The 21,674-nt window shown below is 42.6% G+C and overlaps 1 protein-coding gene across 4 annotated transcripts; it reads right to left on the bottom strand.

Moving 5' to 3' along the window:
• Window positions 1-1,358: 1,358 nt before the first annotated feature.
• On the bottom strand, window positions 1,359-21,519 carry HMGXB4 (HMG-box containing 4). Of its 4 annotated transcripts, XM_081879469.1 has the most exons (11): window positions 21,278-21,398; window positions 18,323-18,428; window positions 17,591-17,736; window positions 16,734-16,809; window positions 14,777-15,783; window positions 12,264-12,345; window positions 10,790-10,854; window positions 10,392-10,497; window positions 9,009-9,178; window positions 5,966-6,088; window positions 1,359-3,451 (listed from the first exon to the last, which is right to left on the bottom strand). In XM_081879469.1, the coding sequence occupies exons 2-11, from the start codon at window positions 18,351-18,353 to the stop codon at window positions 3,407-3,409; spliced, it is 1,851 nt and encodes a 616-aa protein (XP_081735595.1). In that variant the 5' UTR covers window positions 18,354-18,428; window positions 21,278-21,398; the 3' UTR covers window positions 1,359-3,406. The 4 variants fall into 4 exon arrangements, with proteins under 4 accessions (XP_081735595.1, XP_081735598.1, XP_081735596.1 ...); XM_081879472.1 differs by lacking the exon at window positions 18,323-18,428 and having other exon boundaries at window positions 21,278-21,519; XM_081879470.1 differs by lacking the exons at window positions 17,591-17,736; window positions 18,323-18,428; window positions 21,278-21,398 and adding an exon at window positions 17,098-17,214.
• Window positions 21,520-21,674: the final 155 nt, after the last annotated feature.

The following is a 21,674-nucleotide window of genomic DNA, read 5'->3' as shown; positions in this document are numbered from 1 at the left end:
CATGCTTGGGAGTAGAGGTTTTCAGCGGAGAGGTCGATTGGTTTATGACGGTGGCGGGTGACGTCACAGAGGATTGTTAACTGGGACACAAGCACGCCCACACTCTCTCCACCCTTCCCCTGTGGTCTAATATGTTCCTTAGGCAGTTGCTGCTTTTGTAATAGAAACGTGGCCAGTGCAGGTCTTTTGCAATCGTACCTGCGGGTTTCATGGATCGTTGTGGCGCCTGCCAAACGAAAAAATGTTTTTCCTCCGTTACCATCCAGACTAAAGCAGCACAGGAGCAAAAACCCCAGCAGCTGCTGAAACTGTAGCAAACTAGCTTGGAGCTAGTCTTGGATTAAGAACAGGATACAGATATGATTGGGAAAGACGATGGGCTTCATAGCCTGGTGCTTAGTTGGAGAGGCAGGTTTGTCTGTTAACACAGCAATTAAAAACACACATAGAAATTTTAAACTGCTTCCAGCATTCTCGGTCACTAGGACTTCCTTTGGGAGTGTGTTTAAATCCTGCCTAACCACAAAAAACCTCACAAACAAAAGAATCACGCACAGGAATGTTTGCTTGAAGAGTAAATGGTTTCCAGATTTGACAACATACAGTATATAGGTGAACCATTGTGTTCTTCAAATGAACACACTAGGATTCCTCATGGCTGTTTCATATCTAGGCAATTACAGCACTGGACAGTATTTCAACTTGGGCAGCATAGCAGGCACAAAGTCATTGGGAATCACAGAATTTGTAGAGTTGGAAAGGACCCTGAGGATCATTTAGTCCAACCCCCTGCAAAGCTGGAATATGCAGCTGTCACATACAGGGATCAAACCTGCAACTTTGGCATTATTTTAAAATATTTATATGCCACCTTTCTGAGTAGCACTCTTCCAGAGTAGTTTCAATATTAAATTTCAAAAATAGTATCGATGAAAATGTGTAACATAAAACAAAATAGTAGTTCCAGAGAACCAGCAATTCATGAAGAACAGGTTAGGAAAAAAGGTCTCCTAGCCAGTGTTGCTTATGTAAAGACACCTTCTGACACAGTCTTAAACCTTCTGACAAAGTCTTAAGAATTACACAGAAACCCAATTGCAATCAATGAGTTAACACAGTGACCGTTACTGGTAGATCATACTGCTTGCTTTCAATCTAAAGAAAACTGGTGGAATGAGTGAAAGTAGAAATATACTGAGGCATGTAAAAATTACCAAATAGAGAACTTATATAGTTGTAGACAGGGATGTTGTAAAACTGATTTTTTTAAAAAATAAGTAATTTGCCAAGACCAAACATCTCATAGATGAAATATTGGTGGTCATGAGGCATATGAAATTAATCAAGATTCAAGTTCCGATTTTTAAAAAAGTTTATATACATTAGCAAAACATTTATACAATGCAATTTGGACTAGATGGCAGGAAATAACAAATGTAAAAAAGTATGAGGGGTATATCCAAAGCTCTCCAGTACCAAATGTCACACAACACAGATTATACAAATGTTTACAAATTTTAAATAAAAATACATCAGTACATTTATCTTTTAAAAAGTCAAGTTTGCCATAGTGCAGATGGCAGAACTGAAGCAGAGCCCCTTCGACTGTTTGACTCAAAGGAAGTTTCTGACAATTATCTAGGTTTAAAGTGATTGCGCCAGGATTCTCTTCACCACTCAAATGTTACTTGAGACACAAAAGGCTCTGTAAAAATCAAGACGTTAGCTCCCAGCACATGGGCTTGTTTACAGAATAGCACCTAATACAGCTAGCCTGTCCCCCTTGGGATTAACTAGGGAAAACTTGTGAAGAAAGTGAGAACTTTTTTATTAAAACTTTGCCAAGAAGTTTGGAAAAAGTGGGCAGAAATAGTTTTCATACATTGAGCCTGTGATCCTAAAGTGGGTGGAATACGTGGAATGCAAAGGTGGTTCTATTGCCATTGTCAATTTCCTACTGGGCTTGAGCCAGCTGGGCGGAATGTGGGTAGGGGCTTTTAAACTGCCAAGACCACCCTAGGGGTCTGAAGACAGGGCATGGAATTTATTTATTTAATTTGCTAGTCCTGGAACCAAAATTATCCCACTGTCTGCTACTTTTAAGTTTTCTAAATAACAAGTGGCAAGGGAACTTAGGGCAGAATATAAAGTTTTCAATTTTTATTTCCATCCACCATCCAAATCCCACCACTACTATTTCCTTCATTGTCAGCCTATGCTTGAAAACGGCAGATAAAATGCAATTTTGGCAGGGTATCCAGGTAAAAACACATAGTTCTCATTTTCAATACATGGTTGGTGGAGGGAATTTTTGCTTTCATTATAGCTATATACAGAAATATACAATATAAATTAATCTACTACAGATGCAGTATATGAAAATGTAAATACACATGTTAAAAATGCCACACTTCATCCTAGGTGAGAGAGAAGTGCTTCCTCAAAGAGCAACAGGCACTCAAAGCGCTAAATCCTGTGGCTGGGATAAAGGACCTGCCCTCTCATTGTCTTCCTCTCAGCTAAAAGCCCTTAAATTTCAGCTTAATCACTGCCTCTACAACACACATTTCAGCACCATGAGAGGAGGACCACGTCAGTTCACTGCTGGTGATAAGCTATTATAAATCAGTATGTGAACTGTAAGGGAGCTGGAGGAGCCCCGGCCCTCAATCTTTTATGGTGTCACCTTAGGTACTAGTTTTTGAAGGGTACTGGGGGTGGGGGTAGAGAGATAGCAGAGAGGAAGAGAAATTAGCTAAAATCAGGAGGAGTTGAAGGTGGGGCTTGTGGATCCTCGTCTTTAGAATATCCCAGCACAGTTCTAAAATACCACAATCCATTGATTAGTTACAACCTGTGAAGAAATGATGCAGGCTTTCACTAGGATTTACTACTTATCCATATTAAAAAGCCCTTGTTTCTCCTAAGAATTTGAGAATTCACTCACCACACCTGAATCTGTATTTAGCAACCTACTTACAAGTGGAAGATTTAATGAGGATTCCTGGTGCCAGCACAAGCCCTCAGCAAAACACTATCCCCTCAACTTTCTTTCCCAGCATTATTTTAACAACATGCAAGCCAACCAAACTTCAACCAAACTTGCTTGACTTTTCCAAGTAAAACCAATTCATTAAAAAAACCACCAACCATATTAAGGCTAATCTATCAAAATATTTCCCAACTCTAATTGTAGAGACATCCAATCTGAGACAAAACTGATTCCCACAAATTACGGTTGAAACTTTTCGTAAAATCAAGCAAAATAGTTACAATTCTATTTGATATATTACAGATAGAAAAACTCAAAGCCCTATACATTGTCCTCTGGAAGAATACTAGGATAGTGTATCTGTACACACTTCAGTTACTTGGCAGCAGGTCACTTCCCATTATCCTTTTCCTGTCAGAGTCCAGGCATGATGTATGCAATGTTGTCCAATGTGTTTGACTGGAAAGGTAGCCAGGGGGAGAGAGAGAGAGAAATGCATATTAAATTGAATCAGTATCTTATTAAAAAAAAACCAAGCATGCTTTTGACATTAATGCAGCAGAACAAATGACTTAGGAAAAACCAAACACCTAAAGACATGACAAAGGTAGACAGAGTGCTTCCTCTGGAGATGCACAAAAGCCTGCAGATCTTTCAGAGGTACTGGGGAATATTTTCATTTACCCTGGGCTTTGATAGCTGTCACTAAGCCAATAAAGAAATCTTTCAGCACCAATGATTTTGTGGCACCCAATTCTGTAGAAGCCAGGGCCACAACATTTGGCTGGTCTTGGTAGCTGGACCAAAATCTGTGGTCCTCAGGACTTTCAGCACATGAGCAATAAGCTCCATGATGCTTGCAGGGGTTTACTCCCAGGAAACTAGCCCTAAGATTGCAGTAAGGTCCTATCTAATTCATGTCTGAGTAGACAGTAAGACTGGGTCACTGACTGTGTGTTTTATCTTTGCTACTCATTGCCAAAATGGTCACCTCACCCCCCAGAGCCAAAGGCTTTATACTGATCACAGAGACTCAAAATGGCAAGACTCAGCCCTCTGTGGAACTGGAAAGGGGAACAGATATCTTTCTGTACTTCTGTTGTAACCCCCAAAGCTCATTGCAAGTCTTAAGAGATGATCCCCACTGCTTCCTCAACTCCAAGATGGAGAAGAAAGGACAATGGAACATTCACCATGGTTAGCAAAACTGGACTGCTGCTCAAAATTAAGTTTTACTGATTTTCTGCTTTTTAGCACTGAACGTATTAGCTTGCTGCATTGTGCTTTAATTTTTAACATGGAAGGTGCCTTGAGCATCCTAGAAAAGGCAGGATATGAATATTTAAAATAAATTCAAGACATGTTTTTATAAAATTGCAGTTCTTACATAACACAGCTGCCTGCTGGTAGAAAATATTAACAGCAGGTTGCAGAAGGAACAGCCTTTAATAAATGTTTCAGCTGCCTGGGACAAATGAAGCAACTCTCCACATAATTAGGTGTGCTTCACAGCCAATGTGCTGTGATGGTTAAAGGGTTAGTTTAGAATGGGGGGGAGACTTGGGTTCAATTCTCATTAGGTGAACTTGAGCCTGCCACCACCTCTCAGGCTAACCTTTCCAACAGGGTTGATTTGGTATGTTGCCTTGTATTCATTGGAGAAAAAGTAGGATATGGATGCCATATTGTTTTCTATCCTCTATTGCACTATCCTTTTTTTTTTTTTAACTTTACACAAGCTTTCTTTCAATAACAAAATCATTATTTATTTATATCCCACCTCCTCCCCCCCATGAGCTCAAGGTGGCGTACATAGTTTTGCCCCTTCTCATTTAATCATCACAACAACATCCCTGAGAATTATGTTAGGCTGAGAGACAGTGGCTAGACAGTGGCTAGAAAGGGCTCAGGTCCTCTACAATTCTATGACTGGCCCAGGGTCACCCAGTGAGGTGCAGAGCAGGGTTGGGATTTGAACCCTGGTCTCCTAAGTCCTAGAGGGACGCGGGTGGCGCTGTAGGTTAAACCACGGAGTCTAGGACTTGCCGATCAGAAGGTTGGTGGTTCGAATCCCCGCGATGGGGTGAGCTCCCGTTGCTCGGTCCCAGCTCCTGCCAACCTACCAGTTCGAAAGCACGTCAAAGTGCAAGTAGATAAATACTACCTCCGACAGGAAGGTAAATGGCGTTTCCGTGCGCTGCTCTGGTTTGCCAGAAGCGGCTTAGTCATGCTGGCCACATGACCTGGAAGCTGTACGCCAGCTCCCTCGGCCAATAAAGCAAGATGAGCGCTGCAACCCCAGAGTCGGTCACGACTGGACCTAATGGTCAGGGGTCCCTTTGCCTTTTACTCCTAAGTCCTAGTCCAGCAGTTTAACCACTACACCACACTAGTCCTCTAAATATTCTATGCATATACAATGAATACAAAATCTGGTATGGAGTGTATATTGCATCATCTCACATACAAAAAAAGTGTGCTTTGAACACAGGAAAAGGTGGGACTGAAGTGCAACAAGGAAGACATGTGGACACCACCAACAAATTACATACAAACTGCATGTTCAACCCAGGCAATGGGTGCCAGTATTGCACCCTCCATATGTTGTAAAGAATACAACTCCCATTGTTACTGACCATTGACCATGCTTGCTAGGGCTGATGGGAGTTGGAGTCCAACCACAGCTCGAAGGCACCACACTGGCTACTCCAGGATTAAAAATACATGATTGTGCAGAAGGGCAGATGGAAAAAAAAATCACAACTTGAATCCTGCTAAGTTCAATCAGCATTTCCTTTCTAGAAATTCCTTAAGCTGTGAGAGAAGAGGGTACTAACACGGGAGTATCCTACATATAAAGCAAAGTGCTGAATGTGTGCTACAATCATGGCAAAAACCATGCCTTTCATGGGCAGAGGGAAGCGGTAAGAAATAGTATGAGACCTTGGCATTCCAAAACAACACAGAACTTACCAAAACGTGTTTGGGGCAGCCGTTTAGTTCAGGGAGCTGGGACGTCAGGCATGCCAAAGGGCCTAGAGCACAAATGATTGAATCTAGGAGCACTGATAAACTTCCTGATACAGCTACCATACCCTGGGAAGGAAAGAGATTTGTCATGATGTCAGTTTGTTATCTTTGTCTTAGGCCCAGCACGGATTCTCTCATTCTCATGGAGCTGGCAACCCTGATTTGCTTATTGAAGCGCTCTTCCCTTAGAAAAGATGAAGCTCAAATGCAGGAATGAACGATCAGAGATGGAAGTTATACTTTCTCATTTTTGAAGTTATTTCTGGCCACTTCTACTCAATACACCATGGCTGCAACCCTGCGCCCTATGCTTAAAGCACCAGGCAGAATGATAAATATGGGAACACAGGAGATGACAAAGCAGCTTTGCGCAAGATGCCAGTAAGGTGCTCCGACCCTGTACTTCCTTACTGTGATGCTTAAATGTTTGATGTGCTGCTGCTGTCCTGCTGTCCACTGTACCTGGAGCTTCCATATAGTCATCATGACTACAAGCCACAAATTAATGGCTATATGAGCGGTTGGAAAGCCTTTCCAGCTCAAGGGCTTCATTCTGTTCAGGGAAGCATATTCTAGTAAAGGGCAGAACAATGTAAATCTTATCTCTGTACAAGAGGTTGGTTTTTTTGACACCCCCCTCGAGTGCCCATCCAGGCAAGCAAAAGTCCTTCTCAGAGTCCAAGGACTCATTCCAGCCAGACAAAAACAAGCAAGAAGTCTATCAAGCAGGGCTGGTGAGAGGCATCACTGGGGAAGAGGGTGTATGGCTGGGGAGAGTCCCAAGATTCACGGACAGTACTGGAGGGTTGCATTTGGCCCCTGGGCTTAAGGATCCACACCCCTGGGCTGTTAAACATCCATGTTCAGAGGCAATAGATCTCAGTTTCATATCCTAGCAGGGTTTCCCAAACTTGGGTATCCAGCTGTTTGTTTGTTTGTTTTTTGGTCTACAACTCCCACCATCCCTAGCTAGCAGGACCAGTGATGATGAGAATTGTAGTCCAAAAACTGCTAGAGACCTAACTTTGGGGAAACCCTGTGTTATACTAAGAACATAAGAGGAGCCTAAGCAAAATAAAAAAATTCCTTCCAGTAGCACCTTAAAGACCAACTAAGTTAGTTCTTGGTATGAGCTTTCGTGTGCATGCACACTTCTTCAGATATCTGAAGAAGTATCTGAAGAAGTGTGCATGCACACAAAAGCTCATACCAAGAACTAACTTAGTTGGTCTTTAAAGTGCTACTGGAAGGAATTTTTTTATTTTGCTTTGACTATGGCAGACCAACACGGCTACCTATCTGTAATAAGAGGAGCCTGTTGAATCAGGCCATTCTGGTCTCTATTCAGGGTCCAACCACATACCCATGGGAAGCCCAGAAACAGAGCCTGACTGTAGCAGAAGTAAGTCATATAAACAAAGTTGGAAACAAAAAAATCACCTGAAAGCAAAAATAAATAAAGAATACGAATAAAGGGAAATGTACTCAGGAATTGTATACCCAGACACGAAATGTAGTTAAACTAGTAAATGAGGGTAAAATCAATTTGGGTGGATTGTTACTTCATGCTACTTTACAATGCAAGAGCTTTTCACTCTTAATGGATTCATCATTTCAGGGCAAACTGTTTGGTTAGCTGCCAAAATCCCCATTTGGGCATTTTAATTTAATGTCATTAGCAGTAATGCAGGGCGTGTCATCTTGTTCTGCGCAGGCAGTCATCCCAGAATGATGCCATGAAATGGCTGCGGGTAGTTTGTATAATAGACTAATGTGATCATCAGTTTCCATCTAATCCCTCAAACGCAGCAGTAGCCAAGCAAGAGCTGTGTCTTATATGTATTTTGGAAAACATTTATTCTGCTTTACATATATAAACCTTAGTTCAACCAAACATCTTGACATAGAATTGGAAACCATGAGATTTATTTTTTTTAAATGATAGCAACTCAGGAATGAAGCTTGCTTAAAGCTGCAAAAGTGGAGTCTTGATACAGTGGTACCTCTACTTATGAACACAATTCGTTTCGGGGTGCCGTTTGCACCCCGAAAAGTCTGTAAGTAGAGTGTCGCTACTACGCAATAGAGCACTTATGTACGAAGCGCACAGAACGCTTCTGCGCATACACGAAGATCACTTCTGCGCGTGCAGTGAACCCGGAAGTAAACACTTTCGGGTTTGCCGCATTGGTAACCTGAAAAGCCTCAACGTGAAGCAAACGTAACACGAGGTATGACTGTACACAAATAAGAGCCCTTGGAGCAAATAAAGTTCCAGCGAGTGGTGTACACACTTGTTCAATTTGGCACTGAATGCAGTATGCAGAACAGGCAAACTTGTTCAATTCAGCTTATTCCAATTACCGTATTTTTTGCTCTATAGGATGCACTTTTTCCCCTCCAAAAATGAAGGGGAAATGTGTGTGCGTCCTATGGAGCGAATGCAGGCTTTCGCTGAAGCCTGGAGAGCAAGAGGGGTCGGTGCGCACTGACCCCTCTCGCTCTCCAGGCAGCTATCCGCAAGCCTTCTGAGCCTGGTGGGAGTTCCCGCCGGGCTCAGAAGGTTTGCGGAAAGCAGCCTGTTCTGGGGGCTGGGGTCAGGGGAAGCTCGGGCTTCCCCCGTCCCAGCCCCACAGCTAAAAGCCCCAGGAGCAGCGACGAGGTTGCTCAGGCTTCCCTCATCCCAGCCCCGTGGCTAAAAGCCCCGGGAGCAGCGGTGAGGTTGTGTGCAATCTCGCCGCCACTCCTGGACCTGTTTTGGGGGCTGCGGTCGGGGGAAGCTGTCTTGGCTTCTTTGCTCTTTGGGGCTGGGGGGGGACATAATTTTTCCCCCTTTATTTCTCCCCCTAAAAACTAGGTGCGCCCTATGGTCCTGTGCACGCTATGGAGCGAAAAATACGGTAGTTATCTGAAGTTTGTGAATAAAATAGCTCTGTTGTTTAAAAATGAAATGACTACATTCACGTGCGAAGGTTCCTGCACCTACCTCTGTCTCCTGTAGCCTGTGGCCAATAAGACTTAGAGATTCACCCAGCAATTGCAGATGTGCAGCTACATCTATGGGATCCGTTTCAGGAACTTTGACAGGTGATGCAGATAGCACTACAGTGCTAGATGGAGACTTCTTATGGGGTGAAAGTGCCCCTGTTAGAGAAGCTGAAAACAGAAAGTAAAACACTTATTTCTGCATTTTCCATATTACGAAACTGCACAGTTTACATAGCCAAACTGTATGGCCATAGAAGTTCAGCCCACACTATTTCTTTAACTTTCTTTATTTTTAATGCAGTTTTATTTATTTATGAACCATCTCTTACATTTCGCTCTAGCTGATTCACAAACATACCACAAAACAGCTAAAAAATAGCTTTCAAAACAGTACAAAAAGCAAAAGATAGGTGTTCATTTTTTACTGTTTTTAAACCTTTTCATCCAGAGAGAGAAGCTTGTTGAAACAAAAATGTGTTCAATTGTTTTGCAGCTACAGTAGCAACAGCCTTAAGGAAACTGAGAATCAGTCTGTCCTTAATTATTCAGGTTTCACACTGTTGGCCTAATTTGTACAGATCTATTGGGAATTTGCTCCAATAGCATTTTTTTAGCAGCTTTATATTCTGTACCATATACCACACGTGGAATAACTTTCCCCAGAAAGATCTTTTAAGTGCAGATCTTAGATTATCTCCTCAAAGCAAGCATAGCTTAATATGACCTTACTTATAGGTTTGGAAGTCCTGTGGATACCCAGGTATGATTTTGATTAAACTGCATTCCTTAATATTTAAAGACCTTAAAGTATTCCAAATTACAGTGGTACCTCTTTTAAGAACTTAATTCATTCTGGAGGGCTGTTCTTAACATGAAAACGTTCTTAACCTGAGGTACCACTTTAGCTAATGGGGCCTCCTGCTGCCGCTGCACGATTTCTGTTCTCATCCTAGGGCAAAGTTCTTAACCCGAGGTACTACTTCCGGGTTAGCAGAGTTTGTAACCTGAAGTGTTTCTAACCCAAGGTACCACTGTAGTATTACTGTCTGTGTATGTGGCCTAGGCCTTCTATCAAACAAAGTAAGTTTTGTTTTAGCATAGTTCAAAGGTAGATGTTCTTTTTTTCCAAAATGAAAAGAATTCAAAATCTTAAAAGGGTCCCTCACACTAAGCATGGATGAAGATACAAAGGGCATGCCATCTGCATAAAGCAACATGGAGGGTCTGCCCTCAAAAACTGTGTGGGATAAATACTGAGGTTCTTTGAAGATCCTGGATTACACATACACACTCAAAATGGACTAACAGACACCCTCGTCTTACACTTGAACAGCCTCATTTTAAGAATGGCATGGAAGAAACAGTGGAATATAGAGGTTACCTTTCAGTTTTGGTGCACCCTCTGATGAGGTTGCTTTCCTCTTCACTGTTGTAGCCTCTGCTTTATTCTGCTTGTGTTGCAAATACTGTGCCTTCTGCTTCCAAACCTGAAAAGAATAGGGAAAACAAAACTAGTGTTAAAAAAGGCAACATCAGCTGTCCAACCATACAGATGGAGCAATTGTAAAACAGGATGTCTGGCCAAGTGTGTGTGTGTGTGTGTGTGTGTGTGTGTGTGTGAGAATATCAATACCAAACATTTCCCATTCGCAAGCAGGGGTAGGTGATATGCAATACACAGATTTGGAAGGTAATAAATACAAGAACCATGGTGGCAGTATTCCAGGACCATCTGCCTACACGTGTCATTTTCTGTACAAATGTTTATCAGATATTTACCAGCTTATCTTTCTCCGGAAGCTGCTTCCAAACTTCTGCCAGCTTTTTGCTCAGATCACCAAAATCTAACGGGAAAACAGGGAAAGTAAGCCATTCAGAGAAAAGCAGAGATTTTCTATGTACATTCAGTTAACTACTTGAACCGTTATAGGACTCATTGTTTACAATACATACGATGCTAAAATATCTCATTATTGTCTGCATACATGGAAAAACAATCCATGGAACAGTTCCAAAAACATCACAGCGAGGAATTTGAGCAAGAACATAAGAAGAGCCCTGCTGGAACATACCAGAGACCTAGCTAGCCCACCTCTTTCCCCCACAGGGGCCAACTACATGCCTATGGAAAGCCCACTAGGAGGACATAAGTACAGCACCACTCCCACTTTTGTTCCCCAATGAACAATATTTAGAGGTATACTGATTCTGGAGGTATCACACAGCCATCATGAAAAGTAGCCTTATTCTCTATGAATTTGTCTAATCCCCTTTTTTAAAGCTCTCTTACATTAGTGGCTGGTCTAGTCCATCCCACACAATGTTGTAATGCATGTTACATGGTCAGGATTTGGGACAAAAAGTGGAAAGGAGCAGGAGCCAAGAAATTCAGAATTCTATGCTTGGGAGGATATGTGACAGCAGAATGGAAGGTAATTTCTACCGCTATGCATATATGTGGCATTTAATCCTGTCATCTACCCAGAGAAAAAATATTGTACGCCTGCCTACCCTCCGAGTATTCACAATTTAAATGCTAACATGTTTGTTCCTAGCAAGGGTGCTAATCATTTTTGGTTTATGACATAAGCCACAATTGCCCATTTCTAACAGGGATCTGGAGGTCTGATATGGTTGTGTTTCTTAAGTTTGAAAAAACCCCACACCCTTCAGTCCCTTTACATGGGGTTCTGCAGAGGAGACAAGTATGCTGACCTAGACTCCCCAAGCTCCAAAAGTCATGTGCACAGAGCCATCTTGAATCCAAGGACTTTTGAATGCCCTACTTGATAATCACACCTTGACCAAGCAGTGAAAAATGGCATTTGCATTACAACCCTTAGTGCCATTTTTATTTCTGCTGCCACTTTAATACCAAAGAGACGGCCCAGAATGATTGGTTATATGCTTTCTGAAAAAGTGTATCACCCAGATTCATAATGGGAACACAGAGCCTTCGCTGGAGCAGACAGAGTTCTTTCAAACATTTAAACATTTCTTCTCCGCAGCTTGTGCTTTCGTTTTGCAGTGGCCCAATGGGCAGGATCCAACATCATGCCAGTAAAGATGCCAGGCATCCCCCTACCTATCTCTCCCCTGTCTCTCCTTTCCAAAAGGTCCCCCAATTCTCTGGAGCAGATTTTAGGGGTATACAGGTGGGCTGCAGGGGGAAAGAGAGAAAGTGAAGTGCAGTGTGTCCAAGCGGGATGCCACAACTGGATATCTCCCAAACCTTACCGGACACTTCTATTACCTATTCCTGGATGCTCAGCCACAATGTTCACACGATACTCTTTACAGAATACTTGGTAGGCAGACATATTCTTCTTCTTTGGCTAATCAGGAAGAGGCAAAAGAAAGCAAGACGTTTATGTTGGAATATGTTGTAAAATATTCAAGCTCCTTTAGAAATCCCCAAAGAAAATAATCTCCTGGTGCATTCTCTTAGACAAGTTAGAAGTGGGTTAATTTCAAGCTGACTTTTTGTATGATGTATGTTATCTAGCTTCTTATATTCATACTCAGTCCTTGAGGTCATTGTTGGAGACCTCTCTGAGTGGTAGTGCCAAATGAGACCCAGAGGATGGATATGAAAGAGAAGGGATTCTCTGTGGCAGCACTGCATCATCTTTTTCAGAAAGGCATGCCTGGTGCATACTTGGTAACCTTTTCAGTACCAGGCAAGTACTCTTTTATTTTCCCATGCTTTTTAATTGATTTTTAATCAGTAGATTACTTAGCATCAAGGTTATTTATACCAAAAAGAAAAAAAGTCAATGTAAGTCTGATTTAAATCAAGTTTCCTACGGATACTTCTTCCTATTTCCTAAACAATGGTGGGAATCTGACCATTAAAGCAGGTTAATTTACAACTAAGCAATACCATTTGTTGTTACTATTTTTAATGCAATTTTACAACTTATATATACATCATACAATATTCATAATTTATCTCTTATCTTCAGCCTTCCCAGTCTATCTCTCTCCATGGCATTCTAGGTAGTCTTTTGTCGGCTGCATATTCTATTATTCCACCCATTCCTTTAGTTAGTGTGTGTCTTCCTTTAATTAGTGTTATCTGCTGCTCATATGTTCATTCCTACTTGTAGGTCAAATTGACTATTATACCCTCTAAGATACTCTTCAAAGCACTTCCACACATCTTATCTGTGACTCATCCTTATTTCTTAATTTCAGTTACTAATTCTGTGTATTCTATCAATTTATTCTGCCAAATTTCCTTTGTGAGTATCTCTTTCTTTCATTTTTTTTTGGATATACTACTCTAGCTGCGGCAGTCATAAACAATACCATTTAAACCACTCTTTCTTACAACTAGGCCTTGCATCGCTTTGTTGCACTGTTCCTTCTCTACTGACAGCTAGAATGTATTTAACCCCTTCCCATATAGACCATCTTGGCTATGAGTCCTGGAAGACTTGCTCCCTGCCTTGCAGGTCTTTCTCTACCTGGCCTGGGAGGACAGGGTTGTGACTGACTTCTGCTATGAAAGCTGAGGCTGCTGAACAGAATATTGGGCTGAGGCACTGTTTAAGTGGTTTTGTGTGTGTGGGGGGGGGGGGTGTTGCTGTTAATTTTTTGTATCTTTATTTTGTATCTTATGAGTTATGTGGAAATGGTTCAATTTGGTGGTGTACTTTTTGATGTCTTGTTTATGGTTTATGACTACTTTTGCTAGTAATTTTTTATATGTTGTAAACCATGGCTTGAGTGTGGTTTAACTTTAGAAAGGCAGCGTACAAGTAAAATAACTGATTGACTGATATTGGGTCTTTCTTACAATAAGCCCCATAACAGCATACAAACAAAGTTAAGTATGGGGATATACTGCACAGTGGGCATTTTTGTTTGCTCTTCTTTCCAGTATGGATCTTCTCTGCTTCACTCTTACCTTGATAGGTAGACGTCTGAAAGGTACTGGGCAGACTACAGCAATTTATTTTCATTAGGTTAAATTGATATGCCTATGTTTGGCAGGTAGAGTATACATATCCATATTTCAGAAAGGATCCAATTGGTTTTTCATTTACATAAAAGCCTTTTTTCAAACTCAGTGTGGGCTATATCTCACTACACCATGACTTAGTATTATTAATTTCCGTGGGTATACTCTGCATAACTTAGATGGACAGCATCCTGTATCTGGTAGAGACATTGATTAAATTTAGACATTTACTGTAGGGCCAATGTTCGAAACTCCCATTGTTCTAGTTGCATTTTGTGACAGGGAATTTCATTTTTGGGGGCATTTTGAGGTTTTGATTTTAAAAGTTTCAATGCCTATTTGTATTTAACTTTTATTGATTTGTATCTGGTGTGCTGTGTTTTATATTGCAATTTTAAAGTTTCTTATTTTATTCCGTAATTGTTTTGCTATTCTCACTGTATTTTATCAATGTTTATATACATGACTCAAAGAGCTTCAGCTACTGGGCAGTACAGGGCTGCCATCAATGAATAAAATAGCTACTTCTGCCAGCTACTTTTACCTAAATATTTCTAAAGCAGAAACCAATTTGTTTCAATGTTAAACACATGGGGGGGGGGGAGAAGTGTACTCCTTTAGAGTGTTTCTGCTTATCTGCAGTTCAGAAAGACAACAATCAAGATAATTTATATATTTGGTTCCTATTTCTGAAGTTAACTAACAAAACTGCAAAGAACAGTCTAGAGCCCTCTATTTTGGGAACAACAGTCCTCAGCATTTCTAATCACCCACTTGTGCTGCCACTTTTTCCTTTTTACCTTTTCTTTGTCCATTTTTTCAACCTTCTCCTTTTCTTCTTTCTTCTTCTTCTTCTCACTCTGGCCATCTGTATGGAAAACAGGTGGCGGTGGAGGTGGCGGTGGTGGAGGGGCAGGAACAGCAAACTGCGCACTGGTTGGAGAGACTGGGAGTGGAGCTGTTACTTCTGCTACTGCCAGCGAAGAGGAAAGCCCAGAAAGCCCAGAACTCTTCTTGGATTTGGAATGCTTCTTTTCCTTGTGTTTCTCCTTGTCCTTCTTCTTTTTGCTCTTCTTTGATTTCTTCTTCTTCTTTATCTCCCGGTACGAATCATCAATTACTAGCTCTCCAGCTTCCAGTTCACCTCCAGAGGACGAACCTGATTCCGCTTGTGGTTCCAGGCCTGAAAGCTCAAATTCACTGCTTTGGCCTTCAGGGAAGAGGGGGGTGTCTGGGCTAAAGCTCTCAGCAGCTGGAGAGGGATGTAGATCCTTCTCCAGTGGTTTGTGCTTCTTTCGGGATGATTTCGAAAAGCCGTGTGAATCATGACTTGGGAGAAATGATCCCTGCTCGTCCCGAGCTGACTTCTTAGAGGATTTCTTTGTGGCTGACGGATGTGGAAAGGGCTCCTCCGTTGTGCTTCCCCCCTTCTCCTTCGGTGAGAGGATGAGTTTCATCTTTAAGCCATCAGGTTCACGCAAGGTCAACATTTCAGTGTTCACATAGGGGGGCTTCACCTTTTTGGACTTGTGGAAAGTACTTTCATCCAAGGACAGGTCACTGCTACTGCCACTCAGTTTTTTCTTGTGGTGTTCCTTCTTGCCTTCTGAATGGCCAGAGGCAGAGAGTGAAGAATGAGATGACTTTTCAGATGTTTTCTTCGAGGACTTGGAGCTTGTGGCCAAAGGCGAGGTGATGGCCTTAAGCAGATCCATGGCAGTGTCAGCAGAGGGTGGGCTTGTCACTACTTTTTTCCTCTTCTTTGCAGACGATTCCAAAGGCAGGGATAACTCAAATGAAGAAAGTTCTGAAAGAGTTCAGAGAAGAAGGATCAATGGAAGTATACCCAACAACAAGTGCATCTTCACTTCTACACCGTCATAACTTCGCAGCCTCATGTCCGGGTGAAGGTAGTCGGTCTTGAACAGCTAAGAGCTATCCTACAGTAAATCAATTTTGGTTTATAAATCAGTGAGGCCAATTGGTGAGGCTGAAATATAAGGACACATTGGTTTTTAAGAGGCTATTTTGTTTCTGGTGTATTCAGTAATGGTTGGCAGCTCTTACCTGACCTGTGAGTGGTGTCAATGCAATGTTCTGGGAGAGGGGAGGCGGCAGTGATAAACAAACACACTGACAGCTGATCTTGCCTCTTCTCCTATTGGTAAGCCAGTGACACCTGTGATGGGAGGCTAGGTATGAAAGTCGACTTACAAATAAGTTGGTGAGGCTTATTTGACAGCAATACAAAACCAAGCCTCGACCAAGCCCTGTGGAATACTCTGCCAATAGATTTATCAGCACCTTCCGTTTCAACCTTTAAATGCCTGCTGAAAACCTTTCTATTCAACAAGGCTTATTCAAGCAATTCAGAATGCCTATTTCCATAACAGTTAGCTGATTTCTGACTTTTAAATTTTATTTGTTGTTTATTGTATGGTTTTATGTGTGACTGTTGTAAGCTACTCTGATGCTATTTATGAACAGTGGTATATAAATATTTTTATAAGTAAATGAAAATAAATTAGCTGTCAAAGTGAATATGCAATATATACAGCTGCCTCCCTTTCACTGATTGGCCTCTCCCTTATCTATCTTTAGACTGGAAGCTTTGTGGAAAAAGACCTGGCCTCTCACTTTACCTCCAGGAAGCACAAAGCCTATTGGCAGAACCTTAGAAGTACAAATTTAACCTTAAAATCACCTCTCAACTTTTCTCCTTTGTCATATCCCTTCCTATGTTGCTTCCACTCTTACCTCTGTAATAGTACTCATTGGAGTGCTTCCTCTTCTTCTTATAAGCGTCTGTCCCCAGCAAGAAAATGTCACTTTCCTGCAAAAGAAGATAACAGCACTTTAGAAAGAAAAAGAACCAAGTAATGAAGGCATATACATATTAATTTCTAATACAGATGATCATAGACGTCACATTAGCTAACATATATGCTCTCTATGGCATGGCATTTCTGTGCTTTGAAACAGAAGATGGTCTGAGTTGCCATGTGAATTTTAGAAATGATATTCTCAAGAGAAAGCAGAACTTCCCTGTTTAAGAGCGGAAAACAACTTTTCCAAGCTGAAGATTTAGAAAACAAAACAAAAGCAAAGCTAAAATAATCACCTCTAGCCTAATAGGAGAGATTTCAGGTCAAAGGAAATGTTTTGAGGAGAGGCTATCTGTGTTAACATCTCCAGGGAATTGAATGAGATAAATCACACCTCATTATTTTTCAGGCTATCTGCAAAATCAGGCAAACAACAACATATCAGTTTGCATCCTGCAACAATATAATGATGACCTATGCATCCAAAAGAATAATTTCTATTCTGTAATGATCATTCAATCTCTAATTCAAACAGCAGTTTAAGATGAGTGGATGATAAAAAGTTACATTCATCTCACCCTAGTTTTTAGAAGAAGGGGATACCATTTTATTGAACTTTCTAAAATAGGGAAATAGTATGACTTCTACATCTGTTTCTATAACTCCAAGAATCCTCTTCTCTCATTTCTCTTAATGTGGCATTTAGTACCAACAGAGCAGTTCAAATTGGGCTGGGAGAGGCCAAGTTGGACTGGCAAGCTTTTCTCATTCTCTCTCAGACTCTCTCACCTTCAGCCTCTTCTGTGAATTCTTCCTGACCTGAGCAGCTATCTCCTCCTCTTCTCGAAGCAGGTCCTTGTAGGAACGTTTCTTTTCTCGCTGGGTTCTGCCAGCTACTAGTCCCACGCCATCAATTCGGTCACTCTCTAAGCAGTCTGAAGGAGGAAACACTGGCGTGGTCAGAAATAATCAAGGCACGCTCTCACAACTGTCACTGTGGCCAAAGATAAAACACAATGCACAAGAGGAAGCAAGCAGTCACATACACACACATACACACAATCTACGCACTACTGTAAAGCACTGCCCCAAACTTTTAGGGAAATGCTTTAGGCTGCCGTATCAAAGGCTGAAGTTTTATTCCTACTCTTGGGTTTTCCGCCCTTGGATAGCAAGAACTGAAAAGGCTTCTCAGCCAAAGGAGGAACTAGGCATCAGTGTTGTGCTGTGTTGAAGGTCTGGATCCAGTCCCCAATCCAATTATAATTCTACGGAGCTGACAAGGGTTAGGAAGTGTTGCTTGCTGCCAAGTCTGATAAAAATTAATCAGCGCTTTGGAGCTTGTGAGACTCGTGTTTCAATCCAGGTACACTTAACTTTCTGAGTACAAGGGAGGGATCTGGAATGCTGCAGAAACCCAATCCATGCAGGACACTGGCTTTCTTTCTTAGTCTCTCACTCCACGGACTGGGGGGTTTGTACTTTCCTCGTAACACCTCTCAGATTATGAAACAATCCTACCTTCTTTTTTCTTGGAGTCATCATAAGCCATGGTGGTCCTGCAGGGGCCTGGGAATGTGTTGCCACGCCTGGGCTCCTTCCCCCGTTCCCGTCTACAGGACAAGGTCTAAGAAACAGAGAATGAGAATAACCCTCCCATAAAGTGGAATCATAATGCAGAAAGGGACTGAATGAAGATTTTTTTTTAAAAAAAGAATGAAATGGGAAGCAGGAGGGTGAAGTGGTGTGCCTTCTCAGCAGTTTATCTTTATCCTCCAGACATTCCAGGGCTTGGAGAAAGATCCCAGATTCAGCAGGCAGTTTGGTTTAGCTGATTTTCATGTTAAAAAGCAGGAGAGGAATGTTTTTCAAGGTGAGAACCAAGCCTCTGTTCCACTAGTTTTAAACAGATTAACACCATGTGATCTTTTTCAATGAAACACAAGGACAGTGACCAAATAACTATATTGGGCTTTTGTATTGTTACAATATGTTCAGGTGAGTACTGTATTGAATCCTGCAGTTTTTAAAGGAAAGTGTGTAAGAGCCATGGAGGTGAGGGAATGAGAGTTTTATAATCTCTTATTCTAGGATAAAGTGAATTGACTGGAGAGAAGAATTTAATTTTTCAGTCCTGTGTGATGTTCAGTGATATCAAACTTTAGAGGCTAGTGATGGTGCAGCAATAGTAGGCATTAGTCCTATTATTCCCACAGGTGTTGTTCAGAGTACCAAACTGGGGAAGGAAAAGGGAAGGAAAAGGAGGAGAAAGAGAGAAGACTGAAAGAAGCAGTCCTTTTTCCAGGGCCTCTGCAGCATTTCCAGTCTCTGTCACCTCAGATGCTCAGGATTTCCCCAACCTGCCTCAGGAAGGATACTGATTCAGGAAGTGGGGCACTTGCTATTTCTGTTCTTGAATAATGCTTTATCCCCCTTAAAATGACAGACATGCAATATCTCTCAAAGCATAGTTGTGCAGTTTTTATTTTGAGTCTCACAATAATTTTAAAAGATTCAGCTCCTGAATAAACATGATTTCCCCTGTATAAACCATTTGAATTTTGAATGCATTTATACACAGCTGTCATAAAAAAGGCTTAATTAAAGCATCGGTTCTTTAAAAGGGGAGTTTTGACCTCCTTATAGTAATGTATTTTACAAATAATACAAAAATACAAGATGTTAACCAATGTCAGCTGTTAGAGATATTAATGTAAACTAGTGGGTTAAGTTCCTGAAGAATATTTCAACCTGTGAATGGAATATTTCATCTGGTGAAGAAGACTTTGAAGAAAAGTTATCTGCATATTAGAATTCCCTCAATAATTGTTTATGATACATTCATAACAAATTCACTAACAGAATAAAGGGAGCTCAGAAACCTTGCTTTTGCATATAAGCTAGAAAACAAGCCTCTGCTTCTTCATGTACCGTACTTAAAAGGTCAGGCCTCACACAGACAATCATACAATAAGCTGTAACTCAGCGGTACAAAGCAGGGCTCCCTGGTTATAGGCAGAAAGGACTGGACGATTTACAAGATTGACCACTCAATTCTATAGACACTTATTTAGCAGTAGGTGGGCTTGAACAAAGTAGGATTTACTTCTGAGTAAACACTTGGAGGAGGACGCCGCAAGTCCTGTAAAAATGGGTGTTCACAACCAGCGCTTGCAAGTTACTTCTCAAGTGATTTTAACAACCTCAGCAATTTAATTTTGTTACGTCATGCAGCCATCTTTCATAGGAATACTTCTGAGGCTTCCAACTTGCCAGTAGTGGATAGGCTATCAAGCATTTAACTACAATGGTTATCAGCAACAGTTTTAAATGACATGGTGCCTGGAAGAGTGGTATACCACAAGCGGTACGGGAACAGTATCGCCCATACCATGAAGTCTACACAGGCATTGGTTATTTATGTGAAGAAAGGCATCCACCCATTACTCTACTGCAAGGGACTTACGAAGTCGCATGCTTTTATAAGATCAGAAAAGGGCAACTTATGTTTCCAGCATTATTCTCCTACTAACAGCTCTATTTGTTCATACGTCTGGGTTAGCTCAGTTGGCAGAGCATGAGACTCTTAATCTCGGGGACATGGGTTCAAGCCCCAGCTGGGCAAAAGATTCCTGCATTGGAGGGCTGTTGGACTCTTGGTCCCTTCCAACTCTACAATTCTACTAGCAAGCGCCTGAATATTAGGGCCAGCAGATGCCTCTCATTTCCTGACACCCAAGCCCTTGTGGAGCACCACAGCCCCATGCAGCAAGTCCTGGGCCAGCTCTTTACCCTTGACCTGGAGCCCAACCATGCCCCGCTGCTTCCTTCTGGCCGGCTCAATGCCTGCATTTCTCCCCCATTCAGCACCAGCCTGCCACCATCCCATTCATTCATTCATTCTGGGCATCCAATCGAAGCTCCACAAAGGCCACCGAGTTCGGAGCCCGGCAGCGGAGCACATTCCGGCTTGACACAAGTCACCGCAAAAGGATGCCAGAGATCCAGGAGCAACAACACCCCTTTTGTCTGGGGAAATCAAATCAAATAGTTTTAAGAAGTAGGGAGGATCGTTTCCATCGCTCCCGACAAAGGACAATGCCTCGATTATTATCGCTCCAGTGGCCGGAAAACAGCAGCGGGTGGAGCCTGCGGGCCGCTGCACGGAGCAGCATCCGAACCCAGAGCTGGTAAGCAGCGGCCAAGCCCGCGTCGCCGGCCGCTTCCTCACCTGCGGCTGCTGCTGCTGCTGCTGCCCATTTCTGAACTGCACCTGGTCCAAGCGGCGCAGCGACGCCCTCTGTCGGCAACTCCCGCTCGCCCCCGGGATGCCCAGGCGCTACGCCCACTGCGCATGCTCACCCGCCCTCGAGGGGGTGGGGGCAAGGACCCCGCGCGACCCCTTTCCCGCCTCCTCAGTTTGAACTGGCCCCGGCCGTTGGCCGCCCTGTGGCCCCTCGCCCTTCGCGCGCTCACCCCAGGCGGGCTTCAGAAGCCTCCGGAACGGGGAGGAGGGATTTGTCGACGCAGCGAGTGGCGGCGGGCAGATAACGGAGCGACCTGCCCCCTCCCGGCAGAAGGTTGCCTTCCCTCCCCCGCGGCGGAAGGGGGTGGGGGAGCGGCCAGCCTCAGATCGCCTCGCCGCTTCGAGCGGCCGCCATCTTGGTGTGGGAAAGGGACACCCGCCAGTTTCAGCCGCTAAGGCGAAGCAGCCGAGCGCCGAGCTCCTCGGCTCTCGACGGCGTTAAGAGAGCAGAGGCTGGAACCTGGCGCCGAGTGCATCGATTTGCCAGGTGTTTGGGCTTCTGCGATGCTATCGAGCGGCGGTTCTAGGACCCTTTTGAGTTGCGATTTTTATTCTTGTTCAGAAAAT

Source organism: Podarcis erhardii (genome assembly GCF_964252035.2).
Source record: "Podarcis erhardii genome assembly, chromosome: 10".
Taxonomy (NCBI): Eukaryota; Metazoa; Chordata; class Lepidosauria; order Squamata; family Lacertidae; genus Podarcis; species Podarcis erhardii.
Note: the sequence above shows the minus strand (reverse complement) of the source record. Positions and strands in the feature narration are given on the sequence as shown.

Excerpts from the sequence above, each read along its gene's own strand:
- HMGXB4 (XM_081879469.1), bottom strand. The coding sequence starts at position 18,353 with ATGGCTTATGATGACTCCAAGAAAAAAGAAG. Across the intron at positions 16,810-17,590 it reads ATTCACAGAAGAGGCTGAAG|GAAAGTGACATTTTCTTGCT; the intron begins GTGAGAGAGTCT and ends CTTCTTTTGCAG. Across the intron at positions 15,784-16,733 it reads CAATGAGTACTATTACAGAG|AACTTTCTTCATTTGAGTTA; the intron begins GTAAGAGTGGAA and ends GAACTCTTTCAG.